The sequence below is a fragment of the Acanthopagrus latus genome, chromosome 7 (genome assembly GCF_904848185.1).
Source record: "Acanthopagrus latus isolate v.2019 chromosome 7, fAcaLat1.1, whole genome shotgun sequence".
Taxonomy (NCBI): Eukaryota; Metazoa; Chordata; class Actinopteri; order Spariformes; family Sparidae; genus Acanthopagrus; species Acanthopagrus latus.
The window spans coordinates 6,550,630-6,575,984 of NC_051045.1; the positions used below are offsets into that span (position 1 = coordinate 6,550,630).

At 41.2% G+C, this 25,355-nt stretch overlaps 4 protein-coding genes across 8 annotated transcripts in view; 2 read left to right on the top strand and 2 right to left on the bottom strand.

The window, feature by feature from the left end:
- The window catches only part of samd10a (sterile alpha motif domain containing 10a), a 56,267-nt gene extending 52,822 nt beyond the window's left edge, over positions 1–3,445 (bottom strand). The window contains exons 1-4 of one of the 4 annotated variants that reach the window (XM_037103923.1): positions 3,334–3,350; positions 3,218–3,260; positions 2,993–3,003; positions 1,873–1,935 (exon numbers count right to left, since the gene is read on the bottom strand). In XM_037103923.1, the coding sequence (XP_036959818.1) occupies positions 1,873–1,912 (40 nt within the window). In that variant the 5' untranslated portion in view covers positions 1,913–1,935; positions 2,993–3,003; positions 3,218–3,260; positions 3,334–3,350. The other 3 variants (XM_037103920.1, XM_037103922.1, XM_037103921.1) reach the window with 3 other exon arrangements.
- A 404-nt stretch (positions 3,446–3,849) lies between these two features.
- rad21l1 (RAD21 cohesin complex component like 1) lies at positions 3,850–11,226 on the top strand. Of its 2 annotated transcripts, none has more exons than XM_037103917.1 (14): positions 3,850–4,141; positions 4,498–4,663; positions 4,743–4,872; positions 5,755–5,854; positions 6,051–6,154; positions 6,620–6,715; positions 7,691–7,786; positions 7,938–8,036; positions 8,263–8,492; positions 8,591–8,672; positions 9,119–9,261; positions 9,384–9,494; positions 9,760–9,834; positions 10,110–11,226. In XM_037103917.1, the coding sequence occupies exons 2-14, from the start codon at positions 4,517–4,519 to the stop codon at positions 10,287–10,289; spliced, it is 1,593 nt and encodes a 530-aa protein (XP_036959812.1). In that variant the 5' UTR covers positions 3,850–4,141; positions 4,498–4,516; the 3' UTR covers positions 10,290–11,226. The 2 variants fall into 2 exon arrangements, with proteins under 2 accessions (XP_036959812.1, XP_036959811.1); XM_037103916.1 differs by having other exon boundaries at positions 3,850–4,116.
- A 926-nt stretch (positions 11,227–12,152) lies between these two features.
- LOC119022940 (syntaphilin) lies at positions 12,153–18,708 on the top strand. Its single transcript, XM_037104423.1, has 5 exons — positions 12,153–12,510; positions 15,233–15,348; positions 15,449–15,580; positions 16,975–17,124; positions 17,215–18,708. Exons 2-5 carry the CDS (start codon positions 15,305–15,307, stop codon positions 18,461–18,463), a joined length of 1,575 nt encoding a protein of 524 aa, XP_036960318.1. The 5' UTR covers positions 12,153–12,510; positions 15,233–15,304; the 3' UTR covers positions 18,464–18,708.
- A 2,002-nt stretch (positions 18,709–20,710) lies between these two features.
- Positions 20,711–25,351, bottom strand: fkbp1aa (FKBP prolyl isomerase 1Aa). Its single transcript, XM_037104424.1, has 5 exons — positions 25,191–25,351; positions 25,030–25,077; positions 24,384–24,496; positions 22,839–23,013; positions 20,711–21,608 (listed from the first exon to the last, which is right to left on the bottom strand). The coding sequence occupies exons 1-4, from the start codon at positions 25,225–25,227 to the stop codon at positions 22,882–22,884; spliced, it is 330 nt and encodes a 109-aa protein (XP_036960319.1). The 5' UTR covers positions 25,228–25,351; the 3' UTR covers positions 20,711–21,608; positions 22,839–22,881.
- Between the last annotated feature and the right edge of the window lie 4 nt (positions 25,352–25,355).

Here is a 25,355-nt window from a genome sequence, read left to right on the forward strand (position 1 = left end):
GCAAAATGGCTCAGAGTAATGAAAGTTCTTTCATTTAACATTTTCAAATTAAATCAGAATCGGAATGAGTCTTATTAGCCATCACATTAACACCGAAATATACTGTAGAATATGAGGGAGATTGTAACACACAATTACTTGACATTGTACAGATGATAGCTCTTAAAGTGAGAAACTTGTGAAAGATATTTTCTATTTTTAACACCACTTGATTTCCCCCCCCATTCTAATTAACAATGAGGAAGTGTTGCTGTGGAAACTGACACTATTCATTAACTTGAACGCACACCGGGTTCACATTTTCTTTCACTTTTTAAACAATGACATTAGTATTTGACAAGATAACACTGCTTGCATTTCAATCAAATATACTAAAAGTGACATAAAAAAATCACCTAACAAACCAACTGTATAATCGTTATTACTTCACTTTGAGTAATTGACTTAAATGGCAGCAAAATTTTGAACTCAGAATCGTTAAAGTCAAATGTTTCTTTAGGTTCAATTTTCAGCTTCATCTTGTGCCAATAGTGTCCTACCGGTCTGGTTAGATTTAGGAACGAAAAAAGAAACACTTTTGTTAATGCTCAGTAAAAATTAAAAGTTGAAACACAGTCTCCACCACTTTTGCTACGCATATTTGTCTTAAATTCTGTTTAATCTGTCGATCCATTTAATTATTTGTCTGCCTAATCTGACCCATCTGTTTGTCGAGACGTACAACACTGTCATCTCTGATTTGATCTTAATCTGGAAAGGCATTGTTTTGAGTGGAAGACTTCTTATTTAATGTTCTGTAATATTCCCATTTTAATGCAGCTTTATCTCATCATTGTGACCACTGAGGCTGCATTCTGCAGAGGAGTACTTTTGAGCACACTGACCAAAATCATGATGACAGCAAAGCTACAGCTGGGGGGTTTCCAACTCTTTGAAGATAATAAACATGTGCATCCAAAAGCAGATACACAAAAGCACAGTGGAGTTTAAATCTTTCAAATACAAAACAAAGATATGCCCTGCAGATAGTATATCTGCTGAAGTGATCTATTTCTATCAGAGCTGAATTGAACTGGAATAAAATGAAAATGAAAACCCTCTTTGCCAGCAGGAAGCACAGGCAAATATGCATGAAGTTTCGACTTCGATGCAAAGTAATTTATTTCCTTCAGTATAAAAAAAGTCTGGGGGATAAGCTTTTCCTTTGCAACTAATACAGGCAAACACTGAAATGAAGCCAGAGGAGGAATTAAAGAAAAAGAACTGATACGGCACATTACATTTAGAGATAATGTAACAACATAATGATTTACTTCGCCAGGTTTTTCACTACTGCATCCTTCTGTGTGCAAGACACTTGATTTTGGACTCTGTAAGCTCCTTTTCCAGAAACAGACGGACACTTTCCGGTTAACACGATTAGAAATATTACCCAATACACAGATGTAGTGAGAGTTTACCAAGCACAGCATCCAGAAGCTATAACCAAATGCTTTAATTGGGATTCACTTCAAAGAAAATGAGTGTGGAATTTAAATTAAAAAAACAGTACTGCACATCTTTATCCTCATCTGACGTTCCTCTCAGAACCCCCATCCTCTGCCTCGAAAACATTGTCTCTCTCTCTCTCTCTCTCTCTCAAAATCCAGACTTGCAATACCAGCTCGTCTTGTCCAGCAACACAACCCCCCCGGCACACAGTTAATGCAAAACACAAACTTATTTTGGCATCTTTAATTCTCCGCCTGACGTCGCTGCCTCAGTGGTGACTTGAGGACAATTTTGGTTCATTTTTGACAATGTGTCTGAAAGAAAGAAAGAAAAAAAGAAAGAAAGAAAGAAAGAAAGTTCAAGTGATTTTCTTCACCCTACCTCTTGGCTGAGAGGTCCTTGTCATGTCTGAAAGGGTCATCTTGACATCAGGTTAACACCCTCCTGTGTGATTAAAATGCACTGGTCAGGATGAAATGATACGCCAAAAAAAGATCTTTTTAATCACTGCCAGTGTTTTTGTTTGCTGCTGTACCTCCGATAAGGTTGAGCTGACACAATTACACAGTTAATCTAACAGTAACATTGAATTATAATCAGCGACTGTTTGGAATATCGAATTGTCTTTGTCATTTATTAGCAAACATTTCCTGATTTGTTCAAATTGATTTGATTTGGATTTGATACTGCATGTTACATTTCTACTGAATGTAAATTAAGAGCAGACAGATCAGAGATCCATAAAGAAATCAATTAGCCAATCAATCAACAATAAATAAATACTACTTGCACTTATACATGACAAACTCAGGAGCAAACATTGCCACAGAGTAGAAACGAGTCTCAAGAATAAAACTTTTAATAAAGCAGCTTTTTGCAAGCCCTTTGTATTGGACTGCATTAGATAACATGTGTTCGCTGTGTCAGCACTACTGAGCTTCTTCCATATTTTATCTGTAACAATGTGATATGAGGTTAAAGTTAGATTCATACTCCAATCCACAGTCAGTATCTCAGTAATGTGCTAATGCCTGACGCCCTCCAGTGTACACAAAAAGAAGAGCAGGAGGAACAACCATCAGCCAAAATAGCACCACAGCTTATTTACCCCAATGCAGTTTTAATATACATTGAATATTCTGAAATAAATTGACAATTCTGGCCCATAAGATCATTTTGTGAATGTGTTGCTTTCTGCTTGCCTCAGTCCTGCCCTTCTACATTCTACTAATCAGTAAATAGTTATCATATTGAAGCCAACGTTATGTGTACATGATGAAAAACATAGCAATTGTACATACTGCATAAACTACAAATAATGACCACTTGACATGTATTTATTATTGACGGCTTTAAATATACTTTTGCAACTTGTATCTAACTGAATTCAAACTGGCGAACAAGTAATTATCAGACTATGTAGTGGCAGTCACACAACATGATAAATCTGGAAAAGTAAACGACAATTGCTTTCAAAATCAATGTAAAACAATCTGCCAACCTGAGCTAAAGCTTGTAGAAAGTATGAGTCCATCAGGTGCATCAAACAACAGAAAACAAACTTGATGGTGACCAAAATAACGTAACTCCCTGCCACTTCACTCATTTGACATTTACTTTAAACTGTATTTTAGGGTTAATAAAGATGATATCCCTCCAGTAAAGGCTGAATACATGTTTCAAATGGCTTTGCTGCGGTAACGTTAGTTAATACAGTCAAACTGACCTCTTGACTGCTTCGGAAGTAGTTTGGGCTCGTCTGCTTTCAACTAGAATAGTTGAGACATTACTGTTATTGCATCTTACAGGAAAAAACATTAAACAGACCAGCAAAATGCTTACATTATACGTCCAACAGTCAAAAGACACGATTCAGCATATCGTGTTGTTAACGGCTACCAATGTTAGCTAGCTAGCCTAGGTATGCCAATGTTGCGTTCCCTAGCAAGTCAGAAATCGGAATTTACGGTTCTATAGAATTTATTTGGGCGTTTTGTTGAAAGTAACCACAAAAAATGGTTCACTAAGTAATACATTATTCTGCGCAGACAGCAATATTGTGAAGTAATAAATTACTTTAAAATGAAAGTAACTAGTGATGTGTAATAGTGTGCATTTTGAAAGTAAGTTGCCCAACAGTGACCCTGACTAATTTGGAGTGATGTACAGCAGCTGATTTAACATTTAGGGACACTTAGACAGGAAACAATGACGTTCATCGGGCCCTGATCAGCTGAATGAAAGTAAAGTGACAATGACAAATTGTATTTTTTGTAGGTTTCATAGACGAGGTCAAAAGTAACACTTTAAGATTGGAGGTCGGGAATAGCAAAGCGGGAATTCCGACTTCCGACTTGCAATGAAACGCAACAGCAGTCAGATACAATCATGTCATGAGACGGTGGACAGATTTAACTAAAAATACATTTATATAAAAAAAGAGAAGTAGATTAGTGTTGTCAACCGACACATTTATTAATGTTTAAATATATCGCCTTTCTAAAATCCCAGCCTGATATTAATGGTAAAACCAACTGTTCGTTTTTGGGCGGAAGTCGGAGCCTGGTTACCGCTCGCGCTGATTCGCACGCTCTAAATGTCAAACGCGGCAATTTCAAAGTTAAGGTAGGATGTCCTGCTGATGTGTAAGGTTAGGCAGCTCGGAACGAGTGTATTACTAATGCAATTAGCAATTTTATATCCTCCCACAGTTCATGAACTGTGTTACAAAACATGCCGCCATGATGTTTAGCTAGCTGCATGTGAAAAAACTAGCCTGCTGTAGTGGTAATGCTACTACGTAGTTAGCTAACTCCTAGCGAGCGTAGCTAGCTTAGCCGACTTTGACCTTAATAGTTTGCTAAGATCACTTAAGTTAATCGCATTGCGCCAACTAAACAGCCAGCGACTCATTCTGATAAGTTGCTCAATGTCAGCTCATTGCCTTATTTAGCAAACATATCAAAGAGGTTTAAAAACAGGTGTTGTGTTTGTCACATTTGACAGCTAGCTTCGGTTCTCCGACATGTTGTTCTACACGCAACTCTTTACGTCCAAGCGGGGATCGCTCGCCAGAATCTGGCTTGCAGCGCATTTGGAGAGAAAACTCACCAAGGCCCATGTATTTGAATGCAACCTGGAAACAACTATCGAAGACATAATTTCCCCAAAGGTAAGACTGATAACACCGTATAATGTAATAATGTGCACCTAAGTAATGGCAGCTGTCTGAGATGTTTTTATTTTTGTAGATGAAAATCAGTTTGCGGACTTTTGGTCATCTGCTCATTGGTGTGGTCAGGATCTACTCGAGAAAAGCAAAGTATCTCCTTGCAGACTGCAGCGATGCCCTGGTTAAAATTAAAGTTGCATTCAGACCAGGTAACACATCCTGTTTGTTGTGTAAGAGTTGTCAATAAGTATTGAGGTTGTAGTGACAAAAGGGCTGTGGTGTTAGAATGGACTGGCCGACATTGCTTTATTAAGTTACTATATCAGCTCAGGGATTAGCACCCCCATCATATTAATCATTTCTAACCAAGGGTAGGAAATGACATCTATGGCCAACTTGATGCATTGGAGGGAAACATAACATGTTAAATAAGAACAAGTTATGTGTGATTTTAACCAGAATAGATTTTTTGGTTTAGTTTCTGTAACAGCTTTAAGAGGCCAACACCTGTAACAGAAGAACTGTTGTATTACACTCCATTACATTTAGCCAAGTATACGTTTATAAACTGTAAACTGTGTTAATGTAAATACTGACAAAAACAAAGCAAAACAAAAAAAAAAACTTTCAGTGTACCAATGAGGACACACCACCAGAGGGTGACAAAGACTTTATTAGACCTATTTTGGGAAGGAAGGTCTCAATGCAAGAATGTTACATGCATGATGATGTCTCATGTACAGGACTCAGACAGAAATAGGAACACATTTCTGCAGCTAAGAAATCTAAATTAAGACACACTTAACAAATGAGATGCCAGATGTCTACTAGATACAACCTTTTGGTATCTGAAACTAATTGCACACTGCCTTGGATTTTTCTTTCCAAGGCAGTGGATCATTGGGTTGTGTTTATAGTTCTCCTAGATTCAAGTCTTTGTCATTGTGCAAATCAACAAATCAGTGAGGCGTCCGCCAGAGCTGCATAGGCTAAAATGTAGATAAAAGTAGTAATAAGAAAATAGAATAAAACAGTTGTACATGCAGTGCATATTTGTGTTATTTCCCTGTGTCTCTTTCTCAACACACCAGGTCAGACAGATATGCCTGTGGAGGGGCTGGAGGCCACAGTAAAAGCAATAACCTTGATTGAAGATTTCACTGCCTTTGATGCCCCGCTGCCAGACCTGAGGTACAGAGCAGCTTTTTATACGCTCACAGACACTTGTTAAGTTTTCATGTTGATTACAAACATAACTGATGTCATTTTTTAGTCAAGTCAAGTTTTAATTTTGGTTTAATATCCTGGCTCAGAGCTGAGTTTAAATTTGTACCACCCACTGTCCTGTCTGTGTCTGTACCATGTTGTCTTCACACTGGAACGCCAGTAACATCGATGTCGCGGACCACTTTTTACTGAACCAGTGTCGATCAGAAGAAATCACTCTGAAAGAGGATTTGGGAAATGGCTTTCTAAACCTGGTAGATTTTGGTAAGAGCCAGCTTGTTTTCAAGTTTTGGTACTTCATGATTTGATGTGAATAATTGCATTACTGCTTTAATAAGATTCTAAAATAAATCTGGCGATATTCTGTGCTTTCATTATTGTCAAAAAATCCCATGATGAGTAAAAAACACAGTAAATTGACTCTAATTAAGTTTTATGTGAACCCAGACAAAACTTGATACAGCTAATTTCTCCTTGCCATTAAGCTCCATTGTGGCCCAAAACAATTATAAACAGATGCATTAACCACACATTAAACTCCTGAGCTCCACAGACAGGCTGAGAAAACTAGTGGGAGACAAACGGGTAGATTGTGGTTTTCATGGTATTTGTTGACATCAACAAAAATATGCTACATCATCAGCCTTCTCCTTTGAGACATGTTTTTCTGTGCAGAGCTGACACCATACTGACTTTGCAATTTGTTCCCTCCTTTTGTGCGCTCTGTAGGAGATGAGTCCCAGAGTCACCAGACTGGCCTGCTGGAAATGAGCTTCCAAACTGGAGACACTTTTGGGGATGAGGATAAAGGGTTCGACCTACTCGGTAGTGATTATGAATTGATTTGTTTTTGAACATCATGTACTGAAAACTAAAAATTCTTGCCAGAAGAACTTTGATGCTGTTGCTGCAACAAAGTTTAAACTAGTGAAGTTGACCGATTTTGTCTGTGGGATAAAACCATATGTGTTTTTATTAATTCAATTACTGCAACAGCTGCTTGGATAAATGGCTGTTGTAAATAATTGCTAAGGTTTTTAAGGATGTTTGTGACACATTTCAACCCAAGCCAGATAAACTCGCGATCCTTGGAATACACATACAAATATTATTACATTTTGCACAGTGGGCCACAGTTTTTACATGTTTTGTTCCTCCAGAAAATCCATTATACAAACAGAAAAGTTCAGAATTTTGGGGGAGTTTTCCCTGAGGTCAAAAAGTGATCAGTCTCAAACCTTGAGGAATTGCTCAATTCTCCCAATTCAAGGGCTGGATCCTCTGAAGTCAGCCTTTGTAGACCAAATATGTCATAACATGCTGATAAATGATTTTTCCACTGTTTGTTCTTGTTCGGATATCAAATGGATCATAGGGTATTAAGGGAAAATAAAGTTAGCGTGGAACAATTTTCTATTATGTGTTTCACCAAAATGTTCTGGAACTTGCCCCAGTTTCCCAGTAGCGTTTGCACTTTGTCTGCCGTTTAAGAGCAATGTCTTAGTCATAATCTGTGAAATATTTGATTTCACAAGAGATTGCAGACAGAGATAGGGTTTGGTCTCTGTAAGCCTGGACTGCCTCATTTGGGGAGAGAGCACACAAATTCAACCTGTCCTTCACTCCAAGGAGTCGTCGTGGGCTGTGTCTTTAAAAGATTAAATACTAATACTGTATCCCTGCCCTTATTATGTCAGTGTTGATACTTTGGATGCTTTGTCATTAAAAAAAAGAAGAGAAGTAATTGATTCTTTAAATTTTGTGTGAACTTTTTAACTTTTAGCTTTAATGACCCTGCAGACTTTCTGACAAACTCCAGTGATCTTGCTGAGTCTCCTGACTTCGTCCGAGAAGAAAATGACAATCCAGAGAGTTCTACACTAAAATGTCAACAAGGTGATAATTAGAGCTATTTCTGTACTTTGTTTTTTTCAGCTAGGGTTGTTTGTGTTGATGAAGATTGTGTTTTATAGCAGCACCAGTATGTAGTGCTGTTACGTTTTGTTCAGTAAGAGACGTGTGTATTCAGACTCTTTATGTGTTCCAGATGCTGACAGAATGGAAGTGGAGACCCCTGCACTGAGTGAGACCACCCTGCTTGTCAATGTGGAGACAGCCTTTGCCCTTGAACCTGTGGCCATCACTCGTAGGCACAACCAAACAACTCTCAAGCTGTGTTCCTTTAACTCACAAATGTCCTGCTGCTGCAGGAGCTGGCATCAACCCCCTGAAACCACCACTGATATAATTCTGAACATCACTCTGCAAAGAGAGCCAAACCAACAACTTTTCTGTGTCACACAAATGGCAGATTCTTGATACTTGATACAGCAAAACAAGAATTCTAATGACATCCTACTGTTTTTTTTCAGCAAACTCAGAGACTAAGAGGGGGAACAGGAAACGCAAGCTGGTTGTGGACAACATAAAAGAGCTGAAAAATGAATTCATCAGAAACCAGCTTTCTGACTATTCTGATCTGATCACCACGTTGGACATGGCCCCTCCAACTGTGCAGCTCATGCAGTGGAAGGAGAGCGGAGGTGTAGACAAACTCTTTGCACAGCCGTGTTCTACTGTAGTACCGGCACAGATAAAGGAGGTGAACAGATATTTTGGCCTTTTATCATAACAACAATTAATCTATCAATTACAGTGAAGTTATTGCTGTGACCTTTAAATCCCATTTTGCTTTTGCAGATCTTTGCTAAGAGTATTTTTGAGGTGAAACGCTATAGAGTGTGCGAGGAGGTTGAGATGATGCGCCAGGGTGGACAGGAAGGTAAGAAGTTGCTATTTAAATGGTGAGAGAGCTGTAATCCCCAAACTACACTCCCCCCACTACAAACAAAACTTGGCATGTCTTATTGTTAAAGTTTGAACAGCAACAGCAGGCCTAGTTAACCTGAACCAGAGACGATAACACGGCAAAACATTAAGCAAGTGCAACAACACAAGACATAGAACTTTGCAAGCCAGCTAATATTATTATAAATATCACTATTTAACTGCAATAAGCCTGCTGAGAGTCTGTCTGCTGCACTTTATTTATCAAAGCTGTCACCAACGACTAACTAAAGGAGGGTGAAATGCAACAAAGGTCAGATTCGAAACCTGGGCTGCTGCAGCTATGACACAGCCTCTGCACATGGGTCACACGCTCTGCCAACTGAGCTACTGCACTATTTTTAATGTGTGACTGGTGTTGTCCCATATTGTCTCATATAGTTCAGAGGGATTTAAGCGCCCTCACCACAGACGTCAGTGTCGTAGATTCGTCAATAGATCCTGAAAAAACACGCAGCGCTGAGCTGACCGGCCTCGATCACACGAGCAACAGTCAGCGTGAGAGTTACTCCGAGATCACACAAGTAAGCATGAGCATGACAGGTGAAGTGGAGGTGTTTATGTTTCAAAAAATATTAATTAGTTTTATTCATGATGCCTGGTTTACCTTCTTATCCTCTTCTGTATAATCTGTGTGGTTTGTCAGGATGAAAACAGATTGGAAATCACTCATCCAGAACTCCCATCAGAGGACTCCATGTTTGTCCACCCATCATTCATGGAGCAGGAGACTCAGTCAGCCTCCCTTCACACTCAGGTGCTCGTGAACACACACACACAAACACACACACACACCTACAAATAGAAAAGTACAGGGAATTCTTCTCTGTTGGAGTCCACATTGCAGTTCCCTTATCTTTGGAATGAAAGCAAACTAATTTTTGATGGTTATCTGCAAAAATGGCTGATTCCGTGGACAAGCTTCAATCTGTCAGCGTTTACCAGATGGCGGGTGTTAATTTCCCATGCTGCCTTGGCGTTGTGCCCGGCATCACCCACTGAAATCCTTTTCTATCTTGCAGTCGATGCTGAACAGCCAGGACTTTGAGGACAGGAGGATAACCAGGCGCGCCCAGGAGCTTCTGAGCAGTCTGAAAGTACGAAACTAAAAATAAATGTTAGGGCATGAGAGAATCACAGTAACTCTAAATACCCCATCTTACGTGTGACTATGATGCATTTGTAAAGCCTGCATGGTCGTGACACAGCAGTGGTGTTCCTGCTTTATTCAACACTGACTGGCAGATACAAATCTAACGTCACAGGAGATGGGGATTGAAAGAAGAGAAGGCTGGAGCAGGATTAGGGATGATGCTGCTAAATTAAATTCTCTGTTATTTGTGTGTATGTGCGTCTGTGTGTGTCTGTTCAGAGCAACACCAGTGACACCAGGTTCAGCCTGGAGGCGCTCTGTGAAGGAGGAACTCGTTCGCAGGCTGCAGCTACTTTCTTCTGCCTGCTGGTCCTGAAAAAACAAAACGCCCTTCACCTGCACCAGAGTGCTCCCTATGAGGACATCTTTGTCACACCTGGACCCAACTTCTGTGATTAATGAAACAGAAAACAGGTTATGATGCGTTGTGGTCATGGTTCTTCTTGATTTTAGTATGTTTGTGTTGTGATGTCAGTTTCCCAGAGTTCACTCGAATAGCTTTCTGGGCTAAATAGTAAAAACTTTGACTACTTTGAATATACGTCCTAAACATTTATATGTTTCTGTGTGTGTGTCTCTTGTACATACTTCTTCTGCAACACTTTACAATAACTATCATTAAAAATTGTATATTTATGGTGAATTAAACTTAATTTAGCCAAAAATGAAAGGATTTATGAAACATGTATTTAGTTATTGTTTATTGTGATAATTTACTGTAAATAGTTAATAAATACTGTGCATTTTACTTATAAACATAATTTGGAAGGCCATTATAAATGTACTACTGATGTGTATATAAACCTTTATAACTGCTTAATCCTGTAAATGGCTTATAAAACAGCTTATTTTACTATAAATGTAACATTTATTGGTGAATGTTACCATTTATTTTGCTTTTTCCTGGCATTTTTCTTTAGTGAGAATTTTGAACAGTACAGTATGTGACAAAATGGGAATGAGATTAATTTCTGCTTTCTTTCTATATAATTCATTTTTGCACATTTTAAATGATCTGCAAGAGCCTTTGAATTATTATTTATTTTTTTTATTGTTTATTACCACCAATGTCTGGTATTAAGTAGTTGTTCTTGTGTTCTCTCAGGACTGATATTTCATGCATGTTCAGTTATTAGTGTTTTACATCTGTTCATCTGTTTATTCTAAACATTGATTTGGTTGTGTGAACGTCATCTAAAAGAGAAAAAGCTACATTTTTGTGTTTTATTGTAAGCAAGTGTTGCAAAGTGTAAGGTGCGAGGTGCAATTAATGTGTTAAACATCGTTCTGTTTTAATGGGTAAAAATAAATATCTGGCATTTATATGAAACAAACACGACTGACTGACTGGAAGATTTTTTTTTGTGACTAATGTTTAGGATATGATGCTCAATTAGTTCATAAACCTGCTCTTACTGTAGTCCAGATTTTATATTCAGTGTTCTTTTTTTCCTGCATGTTAAATCCAGAACAGACCACATTTCTGTACAGCACTGAGCTGTATCCTTAGCAACAAATGAGGTGTCTAATGTGAGATTTTACAGTGTTAATGGAATCAGTATTTATTTGAATTTGTGTGTCATTCATTTTATTCCGTGCTCACTGCAGGCCTGACAGCACAGCACAGCAAAATAATTTCACAGGTTTATATTACGATCACAGGAGACGACTACTAATGCCGACTTGATGTTCAGAAGGCAGAACAAGGACGTCACACAGGTGGAATTCACTGTTAACTTCTAGTACTTTTTAACCCACTACATTTATGTTAGTTGCAATTTAGTTACATTGCAGAATAAAAGCAGCATCGGAGCCAAAGTAGTGTAATTTTAGAAAACAAACCAGTTATTCTGATAACTGGCCGGGATGATGGTAAGTCAAAGCATCCTACAAAGTACATACAGATGATTTACCCCTTGACTTGTGAGGTTGATACTTAAAGGGTAACTCCACCAATTTGTGCCTACAGGTCTTGATGAGTGCTGCTGAATATGTTTTTTAAAAAAAGTAGTATGAAGTCTTTTGTGGCTCCAGAGGAAGCTGCTAGTTGATTAAATGTATTTCTGTTGTGAAGAAACAAACTTTGTGTCTAACTGGAGCCCTGCATGGGTCGGTGGAGTGACACCCTGCACAATCATCCATCACATGAGGGGCCGAATATGGCGCACCGGTCCAGCTGGACACTCCTCCTCCTCCTCCTCCTCCTCCTCCTCCTCCTCCTCCTCCTCCTCCTCCTCCTCCTGGCTGCTGTCGGTGCTGGAGGATGAGGAGGGGGGTTTATATAAACTAAGAGTCACCTGTCAGACAGCATCACTCCGGCCTGTTAAACACCGTCGATAAAGCCATTTAATATTGGCTGCCAGATGAAGCGTTATCATCCCCTCCTGTCTCTTTAAGAAGCACCGATGCAGCAGACGCAGTCGCCTCATTTCATCTCCGGGCTTCATGGTTGCAGGATGGACTCTCATCAGCACCATCAGCAGCAGCAGCAGCAGCAGCAGCAGCAGCAGCAGCAGCAGCATCTCTTCCTCCTTGTTGCCACCAGGAACTCTTCAGCCTCCATCAAGTCCGGCGGGAACCGACGCTTTCCTACGATGCACAACTTCCACCGGCCGAGATGGTGAGTGTTGTTTCACAATGTGTGTGTGTGTGTGTGTGTGTGTGTGTGTGTGTGTGTGTGTGTGTGTGTGTGTGTGTGTGTGTGTGTGTGTGTGTGTGTCTGTTGTGAGAACTGAGCCAGCAGGTAACATCCCTGTTAAGTAACCGTATGTAGGACACAGCTGGAGGACTGGACGTGTCAGTCAGCTGTTTCCTTCAGAAGAGACCACGATGCGTTTTTGTTTTTGTGTTTGTGTGCGTGTTATGGAAAGTAGTGAGACGTCCTGTGTGAGGACTCTTCTGTAGTCAGACCGAAACCAGATCACACTTCTTTCTTTCTTTCTGCCTGCTGCTGCTGCTGTGATCATCCTGTCAGCAGACCTGCATCGCTCATCTAACACTTGCTTTCATTGTGGGCGACAGATGTGGAAATGTGCTGATGTTGATGATGATGATGATGATGATGCTGATGAGGATGATTCAAGGACGAAGCGCAGCAGCCACCTCTTAATGTTTCTCTCCAACATCCAGCGTCTCATTTTCCCTTTCAGCCCGGTTTCATCCTCCTCCTGCGCGCCGCTCGCCTCCACAGTAAACACCGACACTCACACTTACGTAACATGATTGCGTATTTCTCACCAATAACGTGGCCGCCACTTGTTGCGCAGACAGAAGAGGAGAGGGAGGTGAGATGTCTCCCTGTCCTAGAATTTAAATATAGGGACTACATTTTTATTTTATTTTATTTTTTTCGTCATGAAGCAGCAGAGTTTTGTTTCAGAGGTTTCATCCAACAGCAGGTGTTTTATTTCCGGCCCTGGATCAGCGGGTCCCGCCTCAGGTGGACTCCGCTGCGTGGAGTCAGGGACTTTGGAGGAGAGGAGAACATTTTGTCCTCATGTTTTATTATTTCTTTCTTTTTTTTCCTCAGAGGAGGGCAGTGACATTTTTTTCTTTCAGCTGGGCGATGACAGAAGCAGACAGATGTTCTGCAGCAGAGATGTTGAGTCCAGTCTCTGTTTTTGATGACATGACAGAAAATAAATGACTTGAATCTCTCCTGGGAGCCTGAAGTCAAACAGACAGATGACTGTTAGTTTAATGGCTGCCAGCATGTCTATCAGTTTAGACTTGAGTACCCTTTTGTAATGTTATTTCCACTTTGATTACATTTATTTCACTGACTTTGAGTAATTGTAGTGAAATTTCAGTTCATTGTCTTTCTTTTTGAACACATTCGATAAACTGACCAATAATATGATTGTTAGAAAGTTACTAATACCTTAAAATGACCAAATACTGCAGTGAAACTGTAAATCTTGACTTATAGTGACTTGAACATTGACTCGAGTCAACCAATAAAAGATGATCTCACCTTATTTGAGAGTACGGTAATAAGACAAATTAGCCAAAAACTGTAAACAAAACACAGTTACACCCTAATACATTTTTTCATCTTTAATTTGGTATAACAGTGTCTAAGTATTGGTATGATTTAGGTTGAATTACATTTGGTTTCTTTTTATATTGTTTGTGTTTGTCTTATTTCTAGTTTTTCTCTCATTTGAGAAATTCTTGCTTTTTATGTCTTGTTAGTTAAAATTTATTAGATTTTTATTAGTGTGCTGTAACAAAGTGCGACCCAATAAAATGACTCGAGATGTGTCTGGTTTTAAAGCTAGAGGGCAGCTGCCACTGACACAACTGAGGTCATCTGCAGGGGTTTTTCTCTACGAATTCGAGGGTATTAATATTAAAGACTCACACATAGTCGATACTTTACAGGCTATTTCCAGGATGTAAACTTTAATTTGTCAGCTCTTACAAACATAAACAGATGAAGGACGAGGGTTAGCTGTCCAGTACCTAATTTAGGGGAAAATAAACCAAATTTGGCTCGTATTTAATCAACAAAATGTATCAAACTTCAGAATGCATTGTAATCAAAAGATTTACCTTAAATGAAAGATATTCTTAAATGATAAACATTTGGGATTAGAAGTAACTGAAGAAAAGAATATAAACCTAGAAATCTGACCAGTGTTTGATACCAACTCTTTTTGATAAAGTCAGTACTCAATATGGAGTAATAAGTTCTGATATCTTGCAATGAAGGACAAATAAAAGATGATTCAACAGCTATTTGTCAATAAAACACAATATGTAAAATCCTGACATGGCAGTGTGTTTGAGGAGGACACAAGTCGTCGGGGCCTCTTCAGTTATTGGACCGAGCTACAGGAGATCACTGTACATGAATTCACCTTGGCCCAACTAACAGTAATGACAAATTCTTCATTTACTGCAGGCAGGAAATGACAATGCTAACCGTCTTTCCTGCCAGTCTCCAAATGTCAGATTTTCTTTGTCTCTCCTCAGTTAATGTGAAGGTTTATCATGTTTCTGTGCAGCTCTGCAGACGGCGAGGACACAGCTGAGAGAGAGGCAGCTGCACCGACTGAGGACTCACTGTGTCCCCTTTGTGTCAGCACAGAAAGGAGGCTTTATTTGCCACAGGCCTAGACGAGTTTTGTACATTAGGGCTGGGGTTAGACTACTGTCACTGACTCACAGCGAAGCAGCACATAATGACCGGGCTGTGTGTCGGAAGGAAAACATCTCTCCTGTTCTCCAGGGATTAATTTTTCCTCCAGTTGTTATGGGACATTTGTGATGTGGATTAGCATCTCTGATTTGCAGGGTTTTTTTTCCCCTCTAATGCGTTTATGTAACGGCTGTTCCAGTCCAGCTGTGAGGGCTCCTAGCGTCCCTCTCTAGAGGCAGCAGTGGAGAGGCTGGAGGTCCCTCGCACATCGATGTCTCTCACTCCGAGTCGAAAACCCTCCTCAGGTCAGCGCAGGTACTGTTCGCCCCCCCCACCTTCTCATCACTTCAGTTTCAGGATGATGTCGACATGTTCGTGTTTGTGAATGTGTGTAACGTTCATCTCTCCCTGCAAGGCGCTCGGTGGGCACTGGTGGCGGAGGTGGGCGATACTCTCACAGTGACGCATCCAGTACTCACACCTACCCGGGGCGGGTTAGGACAGCCGATGTCAGCCCCACGGCCAGGACGCATCCAAGTACACCCAGGTAAGATACGACGATGATGACGTGATGGACTTGCTTCTCTCATCCTCTCCCACATATAGAAACACATTTCAGTTTGGTGAAATACAATAAACCACAACTTCCAGAAGAAGTTGAATGACACGATGCCAACCACAGACAACATTACAAGCTTCACTAATGGTTTCTTGCAGGGTTATTAAATTGGATTTCATAAGACTGCACTGGCTAACTTAATACATTCTTAATGAAGTGAAATCATTTCTTTGATTTCAGCAGTTTGAAAACTATTTTTTCTTTAATACACACTGTTGCTCTGCAGACAGAGTTCCCTCTGTATGCTGTAGCTTTGCCCATCCCCTGCAGGGCCGTGCTCAGAAGAAGTTTGATTAATTCGATGCAGGTTTTATCATAATTAAATCAGCATTATGTAACTAAAATCCAAAAATAACAGCTTCAAAGTCATGTTGATGGTTCAGTGTCTTGTCACAGGGTGAATGGTGTCTCTGTCTCAGCCACTCTGTCCCTGCATCACTTGTTTCTGCTCTATGTAACTTCAGGATCACGGCGTTACACACGTTTACCTCAAGATTCAAGTTTTCCACTCAACATTATGATGACATGATTAGTTTTGTTTGTAGTTAGCACCTATACTATGTCTGAGAAACTGTTACAGACCTGGAATTTGTATTTATGACAGCGGGGGGCGCCATATTGCACCAAAATACAGATTTCTGCTTAATGTTGCTTTAACTGCCAGATTTCTTCTATTTATCACATGTGATTGAAGATATAATATGTAAGAATTCTGCATCATATATGTTGTTGAGTTGTATACACCAAATTAAATCCACAAGTTTATTTAAGGTGACATAAAGATAAGAATTTAAAACATTGCCGCCATGTACATGAACATTTCTGCCTGAGTCCTGTCAGACAGATGGGATTATTTGTGTTCATTTGCTCCAAACATTCAGATTACTTTACTGTATATTAGTGATAAGATAGCAAGCAAGGACATGCAGAGGGTGTGTGTGTGTCTGTGTGTGTGTGATTGTATTCAGGTCAACACTCAGCCAGTTCAGCACTCTCACTCTCCTCTTTTTACTCTCTCCTCTCTGTAACATTACGTCATGAAGTAAAGTACATTTCCCCCGCAGCTCCAGACAGCAGTCAGCATTACAGACCACCCGACAATGGAAGACACCTCGGCTGATCTCTGGGGTCAGGTTGATAAACAGAAGCGAAGATAAATCCATTTTTTAATCTCTGAGCTCTCCTTCTGTCAGTTAACAGCAGTGATTCGGGGTGTTTATTCCTCCAGAAGGTCGGGCTCTGCACCTGACTCTCTCCTCCAGAGCTGTTATAACATAACAGACACTATTAAATGACCATTCCACATCTCTGTGTTGATTCAGGCGTCAGGTGAAGCACACAGCCTGCAGTGACAACCATGGGATCAGGCCTCCGACCCCGGAGCAGTACCTCACACCTCTGCAACAGAAGGAGGTGTGTATCCGACACCTGCGAGCCAGACTGAGGGACAACGTGGAACGACTGCAACACAGGTGAGCCTTTTCTCACCTTCAAATGCAGAATTATTTCAGCTACGTTTAGTGGTAACACCCTATATTGACTTATCTTTTATACTTCATCAGAGACTGTGAAATCGATGAGTTGAGGACCCAGCTGTACAGGATGCAGGAGGACTGGATAGAGGAGGAATGTCACCGTGTGGAGGCCCAGTTAGCCCTGAAAGAGGCCCGCAAAGAGATCCAGCACCTTCAGGAGGTGGTTGAGTCGGTGAAGTCCAACCTGAACGTTCGTGAACAAGACCCCCACGATCACAAGCCATACTCAGGTTTGCAAGCTCGGCCGGGGGGGAAGTCTCGCTCCTGCGGCTGCTCCCCAGCCAGCACTTTGAGTCGCGGCGCCACCCACACCCGACTGAGCAGCGAGGCGCTGCAGCTGGAGCGCGGCTCAAATACTCCTGAGTCCGGCCGAGCGTCTCGCCCGGCGGGACAAACCCACCTGCTCCTGGAGGCGGCCCTCCTATCGGAGCAGCTGCCCCCGCAGGGCCACATCCGAGGCCCCCCGACTGTGCCGCGCTCCTCCACCTACGAGAAGCTGTGCAGTGGGGGGGCGATGTTGCCATTCTCACACTCCTGTCACACTCTCAGTAGCACCTGCAAGTGCAGTGCCCACGCCTACCTCCCTCATCATCACTTGTTCCTGCACTTACCTCAGGAGGAGGCCCCGGTGACATCGGCACCTGCAGCTGCCCCTGCGTCTGATCCCATCCCCACCCCGAGTCCTGCAGCGGAGAAGAAGCCGGAGGTGCGCTCCCAGGCCTGCAGCCCGACCATGAGCTGGCTGTGTGAGGAAAGCTGTGCCGAAGAGCTGAGTGTCATCTCTCTAAAAACAGACGTCCCCCCATCAGAGCCACATCTGATCCCACCGTCCTTACCCTCTCTGTCCCTCCCTGAGCACTCATACAGTTTAGAGCCGCTCCCACCTGACAAACCAGAGCAGGTAACAAAGACCCCGTCAGAGCCGCACACCTGCCAGCCCCTCCCTGCTGCTCCACTTCCTGTGAGGCAGGACGCTACAGTAGTGGAGATAGAAGAAGACGATATGGATGAGACTGAAGCTGCAAACGAAGACGGGTACTCCCCTCAGCTCTGCCACTGGAGCCGCTACTTCCTTGTGGATCTGCTGGCGCTGGCGGTGCCAGTGGTCCCCACCATGGCGTGGCTGTGCAGAGGGGCGCAGCGGGATGTCATGCCGGCCTATCACATCGGGTCACTGCTGAGAGGTTGCTGTGCCGTGGCCCTCTACTCGCTTCGACGCCGGGGTGCAGGCAGGGGAGGGAGGCCTGCCAGCATGAATGGAACAACATCCATCTGAGACGTCCTGCTCCGTGTGACACGAAGAATACAACTCCCAACCTCTGCGGGCACAGCCACAGCGATGCTAACGTTGCTTCAGTACGTTTTGGTTATTGCCGTGTGCTGGATATCTCCTCGTCTAAGGTTTTTAGATTTTACAGTATGCCCTCGTGATTTTGTGGTCATGCCTTGCCTTAGAGAACAAAGGATTAGTTGCACATAAACATTTCATGACTCAAATATACTTACTGCTTCCGCCTGCAGTTTAAGTGGTTTTTCTCTTTATTGGAATTTGCATGTAGCCCACAGTTTTGGTTTGATCTCTTTCTCTCGCTTGAATTTAAAAAGAAAAAAAAGCCCTGACCTGGATTTACACGAGCCATCTTCTGGGCAAATATTTTAGGTTTATTTTTTATGAAAAGACATGGAGGGAAAAAAATGTCAGAAGTTGAATGCTCCTCTATAATCACATCTTTTGAAATCTGTTGTTTGAAATCAATGATTTCCCGCAAAATCAGAAAAAAAAAACAAAAAAAAAACATGACAGTGAGTCACGACTCGTCCCAGTGGCCAGAATGATTGTTGGCAGCGAATGTTTCAGCAAACCATGGACATGTTGCAACTTTTTTATTTCTTTAGGTTAAATTTTCAATTTTTCTGTTGTGACAGAGCCGTGCTTAAGTTCTGGTTAGACACAAAAAACACTTGGTGAGAGTTTGGAAAAGTTGTGGATTATCTGGTTCCCGCGCCACGAACACAGCTGGAAATCACCCCGAGGTCTCGTTAAAAATATCCAGTGGTTTCACAATACACAGTTACACAATACGACAATGTTGATATGAAGAGTGTGACGCCTACGAACTTGAAGCCTCGCAGAAAAATAAAATGCCAACATTTTATTCTGCCGACTGGGCTGCACGAAACTGTTGATAGATTTATAGAGCACATTGAGCGGAAGGCATCCATTTTTGTATGTCAGTCATTCCCACCGATGAAAGTGTTGAACACGGTTTGAAGCCGTTGGGACTTTTACCTTGTGAAAAGTAGAGCATGTGCATTGAATCTAGTACTCAGGTGCAGAACAGACAGATCTTGATCTTTTTGCCAATAAACAAAACATGGGAGTTTAAAGCTGCATGGACTCAATTTCTTTCATCCTGTTGGGACAATTATCCTAACAGCATAAGAACACAAAAATGAAAATTCAGTCACTATCGACTGAAACTGATGGAAAGTTGGGTAAAGAAACATTTCTGGATCTTCACAGAAAAAAATGATGGACCACAAAATGGTCGTCTGACTTTCCATCGACATGAAGATGAGTCATTCTCTTTGACGTCGAAGCTATTTTCTTGATAAATACGAGTTAAAATGTATAAATGACATGAAAATAAAGATTTTTACATTATAAATTCACACAATGGAGATAAAACTAAAACTCTAAATCATGTTGGAGGGTGAACACTGTGCTTACACTGCAGGACGGCCTTCATGGCAGTGCAGGTCTAAAAATAAAGCCTGGAGGTGGATGTGTGAGTCGGGTATTAATATGCACCTGACTGCTACTGCACCGTTTACTGTCCCTGCACCATAATTCCATAAATTAAAAGGAGATAAGGGGAACATACTGTTAATTGTGATCCACATGGCTGAATCAATAAAGGATGAGCAGCTTTTATTACACAGCCAGAACCAGAGCACTTAAATAAATCAATAAATGACTCAATAAATTAATTAATATGTCCTTCAATGGGCCAAATTAATTTTTTAGATATATTTAGATATAAAATGCATTAAGAAACGTTAAAACTGATAGACAAATATTTAAAAATGAATGAATGAATGAATAAATGAAATGGAAAATTACATACGGAGTTGAATTAATGTAGAGGCCAGTAAATACAGAGGGAAATTAAAGCAGGGATGTTAATTTATGACACATTCATTTGTGAATCAGTGCCTATATTTTAACAGTATTTTTAATATTAATTTTGGTGCATTAACAGCCACATTAATTGATTTCTGATTTTGGCAGTTTGCGTGAGAGTTTGAGTGAGTGTTGTGGATGTAAAAGCAGATAAACAGTGATGAACTCTAGTATAACAGAATATTGTAATAATACCAATAATGTTGGAAAACAAAAGATGCTTTTTCCTGTTTTCTTTCATTATTTTAGTGCTGAACTACCAGCACACATGAATTCATACATCAGTGAGGATATTCTAAAGGAAGAACTGAGGCTAACCAGCAAGAAAAAAACAGCAGCTTGTGTTAAAATTACTCTTTTATTGTGTTCAGAGTAAGGAACAGACCGTTTACAACATCCACAGCTTGTTACAGACAACTCCTTCAATTAAAGATAATCACAAACCCCAAGATGTGCCTGTGGGGGGAGCTTACCATGCACATTTAGAAACCTTTTTACCAGACACAAAGACCTTCTTTTGGCAAAAAAAAAAAATAATAATAAAGTTTTACAAGCAATCAACAAGACAAATGATGTCCAGTTGTGAATGTTTCAGCAAGAGTCACTCTGCTGTTATAAATTAAGAATTGATGCTGCAGTATAGACAAAGAAAATCCTACATCTGCAGGGAACTGTAGGCTGTTCATGGCAATAATGTGCTTGATTCATGAATCCCTGTTTACGACGTATTACATATCCATTTTTTTTTTCTAATTCAACCCAATAACAAGTATCACAAAAGGTAATTCATAGAAATATTGTGTGAAACAATTTACTCTTATTTCTACTCAACACAATTCATTACCCGCAATCAATACAATTTTCTTAATGTAAAGGCCACAGAGCCACAGGAATGAGACTGATTAAATACTCATGATCTAAAACCGGGTCCTGGTGGCAGACACGTTTTGTAAAATTTTAAGTCAAATAATAATAAAAAAAAAAGATAAAACATCACCACAAAAATACATAACAGAATATGACAAAATACATGGGATGGGATGGCCTATGACTTATTACTTTATGGAATCTAAAAGTATAAGATGAAGGATAAAGTTTTAAAGCAAGTGACATAACAACTTTCTAGATGGAAAGGAGAGTGAACTTGTGAAGCTATAGACATAGGTCCTATGCAGGGATCAAGGGCAGGAATCATCTGTGAACATTTTTCCTCCATGTTCCCGAGATAGGAGTCAACCTGCGGCGAAGAGAAAAGACAGTCTTAAGTGAAGTGATTAAGGAGGGGAAGCGAGAGGGGATTACAGGATGTGGAGGCGAAAGCTCGTTATGCATGTACAACTTAATCTCTAAACATCGGTGGGTAAATTCAAAGGCTAAACGTAAAGTCACTGTTGGATTAGAAGCGAGCACGGTGCTGCAAAAAGGCTTTATGTTTGAGGTGACAAAAAGAAAAATCCAGAGTCATTCGTCGCCTACACTTTGAGATGCTTTAAAGGACGAGTTCACCCGAAAATGAAACTTTGGTCATCATCTGGACGTAATGAAAGCGATGTAAAGTCAGGCTAATTTCTGGATCTTCACAGCAAAAACAACATTGCAGCATTCTCGTTAACAACTGAAGCAGATGGGAACTTTGTTCACAACGTGACAAGAATATCAAATTGGTGCAAAATACTCAACAGGTATAATCCAAGTCTCTGGAAGTCCCAAAATCCTGAAGTGAATTGAAAAGATGTTATTTACACCCTCGTCATGCGGACAAGCTCGTGTACCCAAGCTAACACTTTTAGCTTAGCAGTTACAGTGAAGATCTCAGCTCAATAAAGAGAGTAAATAACATCTTTAAAATATATTTGGACACTCTGGGATCACTCCAGACAAACTGTATGGAGCCATTTTATGTTGTGTTTTTTTCCCCCCACATTTTGAAAAAAAAAAAAATCCCTGTCTTTACGAGAATGCTGCAACACTGTTTTGCTGAGAAGCTCCAGAAATGTTTTGTGGGTTATGAAACTTCCCCCATCTTCCCATCAGCATGGGGATGAGTTATAATACATAGTGATAATGACTGGATTTTCATTTTTTTTTTCTTGGTGAAATTATCCTGTAAAATGCTACATAATTAGTAGGGCTGCACAATGGCTTGAGCGTCAACATCGCACTAGTCACATCGCGGGAGTGAAATGTCAAGTAAGCCATAATCGCCTCAACTCTTTCACACGTTAGCTGTCAAAGTGAAATGCAGGATTACAGCACAGTTTAAATGTAAACAATTTTCCCCACACAGTCATTTATCTGCCACTCACTGGTTGCACCCAGGTTGACTTCTGCCTATTGTGACATCACGTGAACTGTCTCTCTGTGCAGAAAACTATATAAAGAAAAATGTACCAATGTCGTGCAGCTCTTAGAATTACCCCACCTACGCAGTTTATAATGCACAAACACAGTAAGTCAAACGTCTCACCCTGAAAATTTGAGTGGAATTAAAGAAAGTGAGTGCGCAAGTTTCAGGCCTCCAGGCCGATGAGCTCCACGTCGAAGGTGAGAGTGCAGTTCGGTGGGATGATCCCCGGGTGCCCTTTGCTGCCATAGGCGTAGTCTGGCGAGCAAATCAGCTTTGCTCGCTGGCCGACACTCATCTGTGGAAGACATGGAGAAGGTTTAAATCAAATGCTTTTACCTGGTCGTTCTGATTCAAGATCAAGTTCAGACAGTCAGTTTGTAATGGCTGTAATGGAAGATGGGTAGTAAGTACAAGGCAGGTGTTCATAAGGGAGTAGCTCAAGGCCAGGAGATATCAGCGACTGAAGAAGGTAGACATCATTAGTTTTATCAAGTCCCATGAGATGAAACATTTCTGTTAAATTAAAACAGTCAAGGCTGTGAAATTTCTATGGAGGTTTCTATGAAGACTGTTATTTAACGTAGGTTTGGAAGGAAATATCTGTGGGTGTGTGGTTCTCAAAGCGTCCAACAGAAGGCGGATATAAAAGTGGATTTTTGACTGTGTTCAGTTTCGGTATCTGCTGACAATAAATCTTCTTATCAGACTCAGTTGAATCTTGTTGTTTTATTGAAAAATTACTGAATTGTGTGAAAGAGGATCTGAACTCGAGGTGGGATGTTAAAAGGCTTTCATCTTGGATTGCGGCAAGTTTTCATGAACTGGATAATCATTAATCAAGATAATCGTGACTATCCTCACATGAATCATTTGATGTCTAGTCTTACATTGGTTCCCTGAATTTATTCTGAACTGCTAAAGCCTGACACCACGGCAGAAGGCACGTCTTGCACATATCCCCCACAAAAACATGTTGAATCAGATGTGTGTAGACACCACAGATTAGAGCCCTGATATTCAGTTTTTGGGCCTGCTCAGTCATCCTCCTGGATCCACACACGTCACGTGTATTTCATATAATTTACTTGTATCAGATGAAATTTTCAAACTGTGTTTTTTGTCGTCCTGTTCTGTAAATGTGTCCTCTATTGCATGTCTGTCTGTCCCGGAGGAGGGATGCCTCCTCTGTGGCTCTTCCTGAGATTTCTTCCATCTTTTTCCATTTTTTCCTCCTCACTCAAGTCAAGGCTCTGAGGACAGACGATGTCGCTCGCTGTACAGATTGTAAAACCCACTGAGGCAATGTGACTGTGATTTCGGCCTACATAAATAGAACTGATTAGATTTGATTGTTTCTAACCAAAAAGAGTGTCCTATCTGTAATGGCATACAAAATGTAAGCTGAAATGCAACTGAATTTACTGTCAAAAATGTATTGATGATTATCTGGATAATAGTGTGTACTGCAATAATTTCCTGCTCCTCTCACACCTACACATCTGGTCCTGTTGAGGGGTTTATCCCACAGTAGTTTTATTGCTGCAGCTATTAAATCAAGTGGTCCATAAAGCACTAATAACATAACAAATACATGACTGTCTGACAGATGACCACTGTTGAGTCATTTTGATTTTGCATTTCCAGTGTTGTAAACAAGCTCCTCACCTGGGCTACTCCTTCTTCCCAACCACGAATAACCTCCTGGTGTCCAATCTTGAATTTGAACGGCCTTTCCCGGGACCTCGACGAGTCAAACACTTTCCCATCCGGCAGTGTGCCTGATAGAAAACCAAGAGAGAGGGCGGCTGGTGAGCGATCAGAGCCCGGGCTGGTGAGGCAGCCCTGTTGGGGTAACTACATCCTGGCGGTGCTAACTCGGCTAGCGTTAGCATCTGGGGGCTGGCAGCAGCTGTGGTACCGTTAGCTCGGCCGCTCCTGTGTACTTCTACATGTCTTGAATACCGATAACACGGCCACACTTTAAAATACTGAGCAATTCACACAAGCTAGCAAAATGCCAATATCCGTACCATCCCCGTAGCTTGTGTTAGCCCAACGGACAAAACGAGCGATTTGTTAGCTAACTTAGCTGCGATGCTAGCCAGCAGCAGCAGCTGCTGCGGGGAACAGCCAGTTAGCCGCTGAAACAAACGATTTCCTGTTTCTGTTCACTCGTAAACAACAAGCTTTCACTTGTCTAGAGGTTTAAGGGGATATTTGTAGTAAACGCTTCATGTAGAACACAAGATTTAGCCTCCGGTGTTTGCGCTTCATTCAGCATCCCGAGCCGTACTACAGCCTCCTCACTCACCGACATAGTGCACCACGACGCGCTGCCCCTTCTTCGGAAATGTCTGTCCTGGAAAAAAAAAGGGGGGGGAGAAAACACAGAATCCCGTGTCTAATAACGAACCACACACGACCCGAAGTTAAAGTTGATATTATGCTGTTAAATAGGCTGGTCGTTCTCACCATCGCCTGGACGTATGGTCTCAATTTCTACTCCCATGTTCGCTCTTTCGTCGCCTTCCTTCTCGAGCACCCTACAATGCGAGCGGAAGCAGGAGTCAGGGGCGGCCTGTCGCCGGGCGGGTGGGCTCAGATGTGGGGAAGAGACTCCGGTGGAGGCGCGATGAT

Coding starts and splice junctions, on each gene's coding strand:
- rad21l1 (XM_037103917.1), top strand. CDS start 4,517: ATGTTGTTCTACACGCAACTCTTTACGTCCAAGCGGGGATCGCTCGCC. Junction 5,855..6,050: donor GCCCCGCTGCCAGACCTGAG/GTACAGAGCAGC, acceptor CTGGAACGCCAG/TAACATCGATGTCGCGGACC. Junction 8,493..8,590: donor TACCGGCACAGATAAAGGAG/GTGAACAGATAT, acceptor TTGCTTTTGCAG/ATCTTTGCTAAGAGTATTTT.
- LOC119022940 (XM_037104423.1), top strand. CDS start 15,305: ATGTCTCTCACTCCGAGTCGAAAACCCTCCTCAGGTCAGCGCAG. Junction 15,349..15,448: donor CCCTCCTCAGGTCAGCGCAG/GTACTGTTCGCC, acceptor TCTCCCTGCAAG/GCGCTCGGTGGGCACTGGTG. Junction 15,581..16,974: donor ACGCATCCAAGTACACCCAG/GTAAGATACGAC, acceptor GTGTTGATTCAG/GCGTCAGGTGAAGCACACAG.
- fkbp1aa (XM_037104424.1), bottom strand. CDS start 25,227: ATGGGAGTAGAAATTGAGACCATACGTCCAGGCGATG. Junction 25,078..25,190: donor GACCATACGTCCAGGCGATG/GTGAGAACGACC, acceptor TTTTTTTTCCAG/GACAGACATTTCCGAAGAAG. Junction 24,497..25,029: donor CGTCGTGGTGCACTATGTCG/GTGAGTGAGGAG, acceptor GTTTTCTATCAG/GCACACTGCCGGATGGGAAA.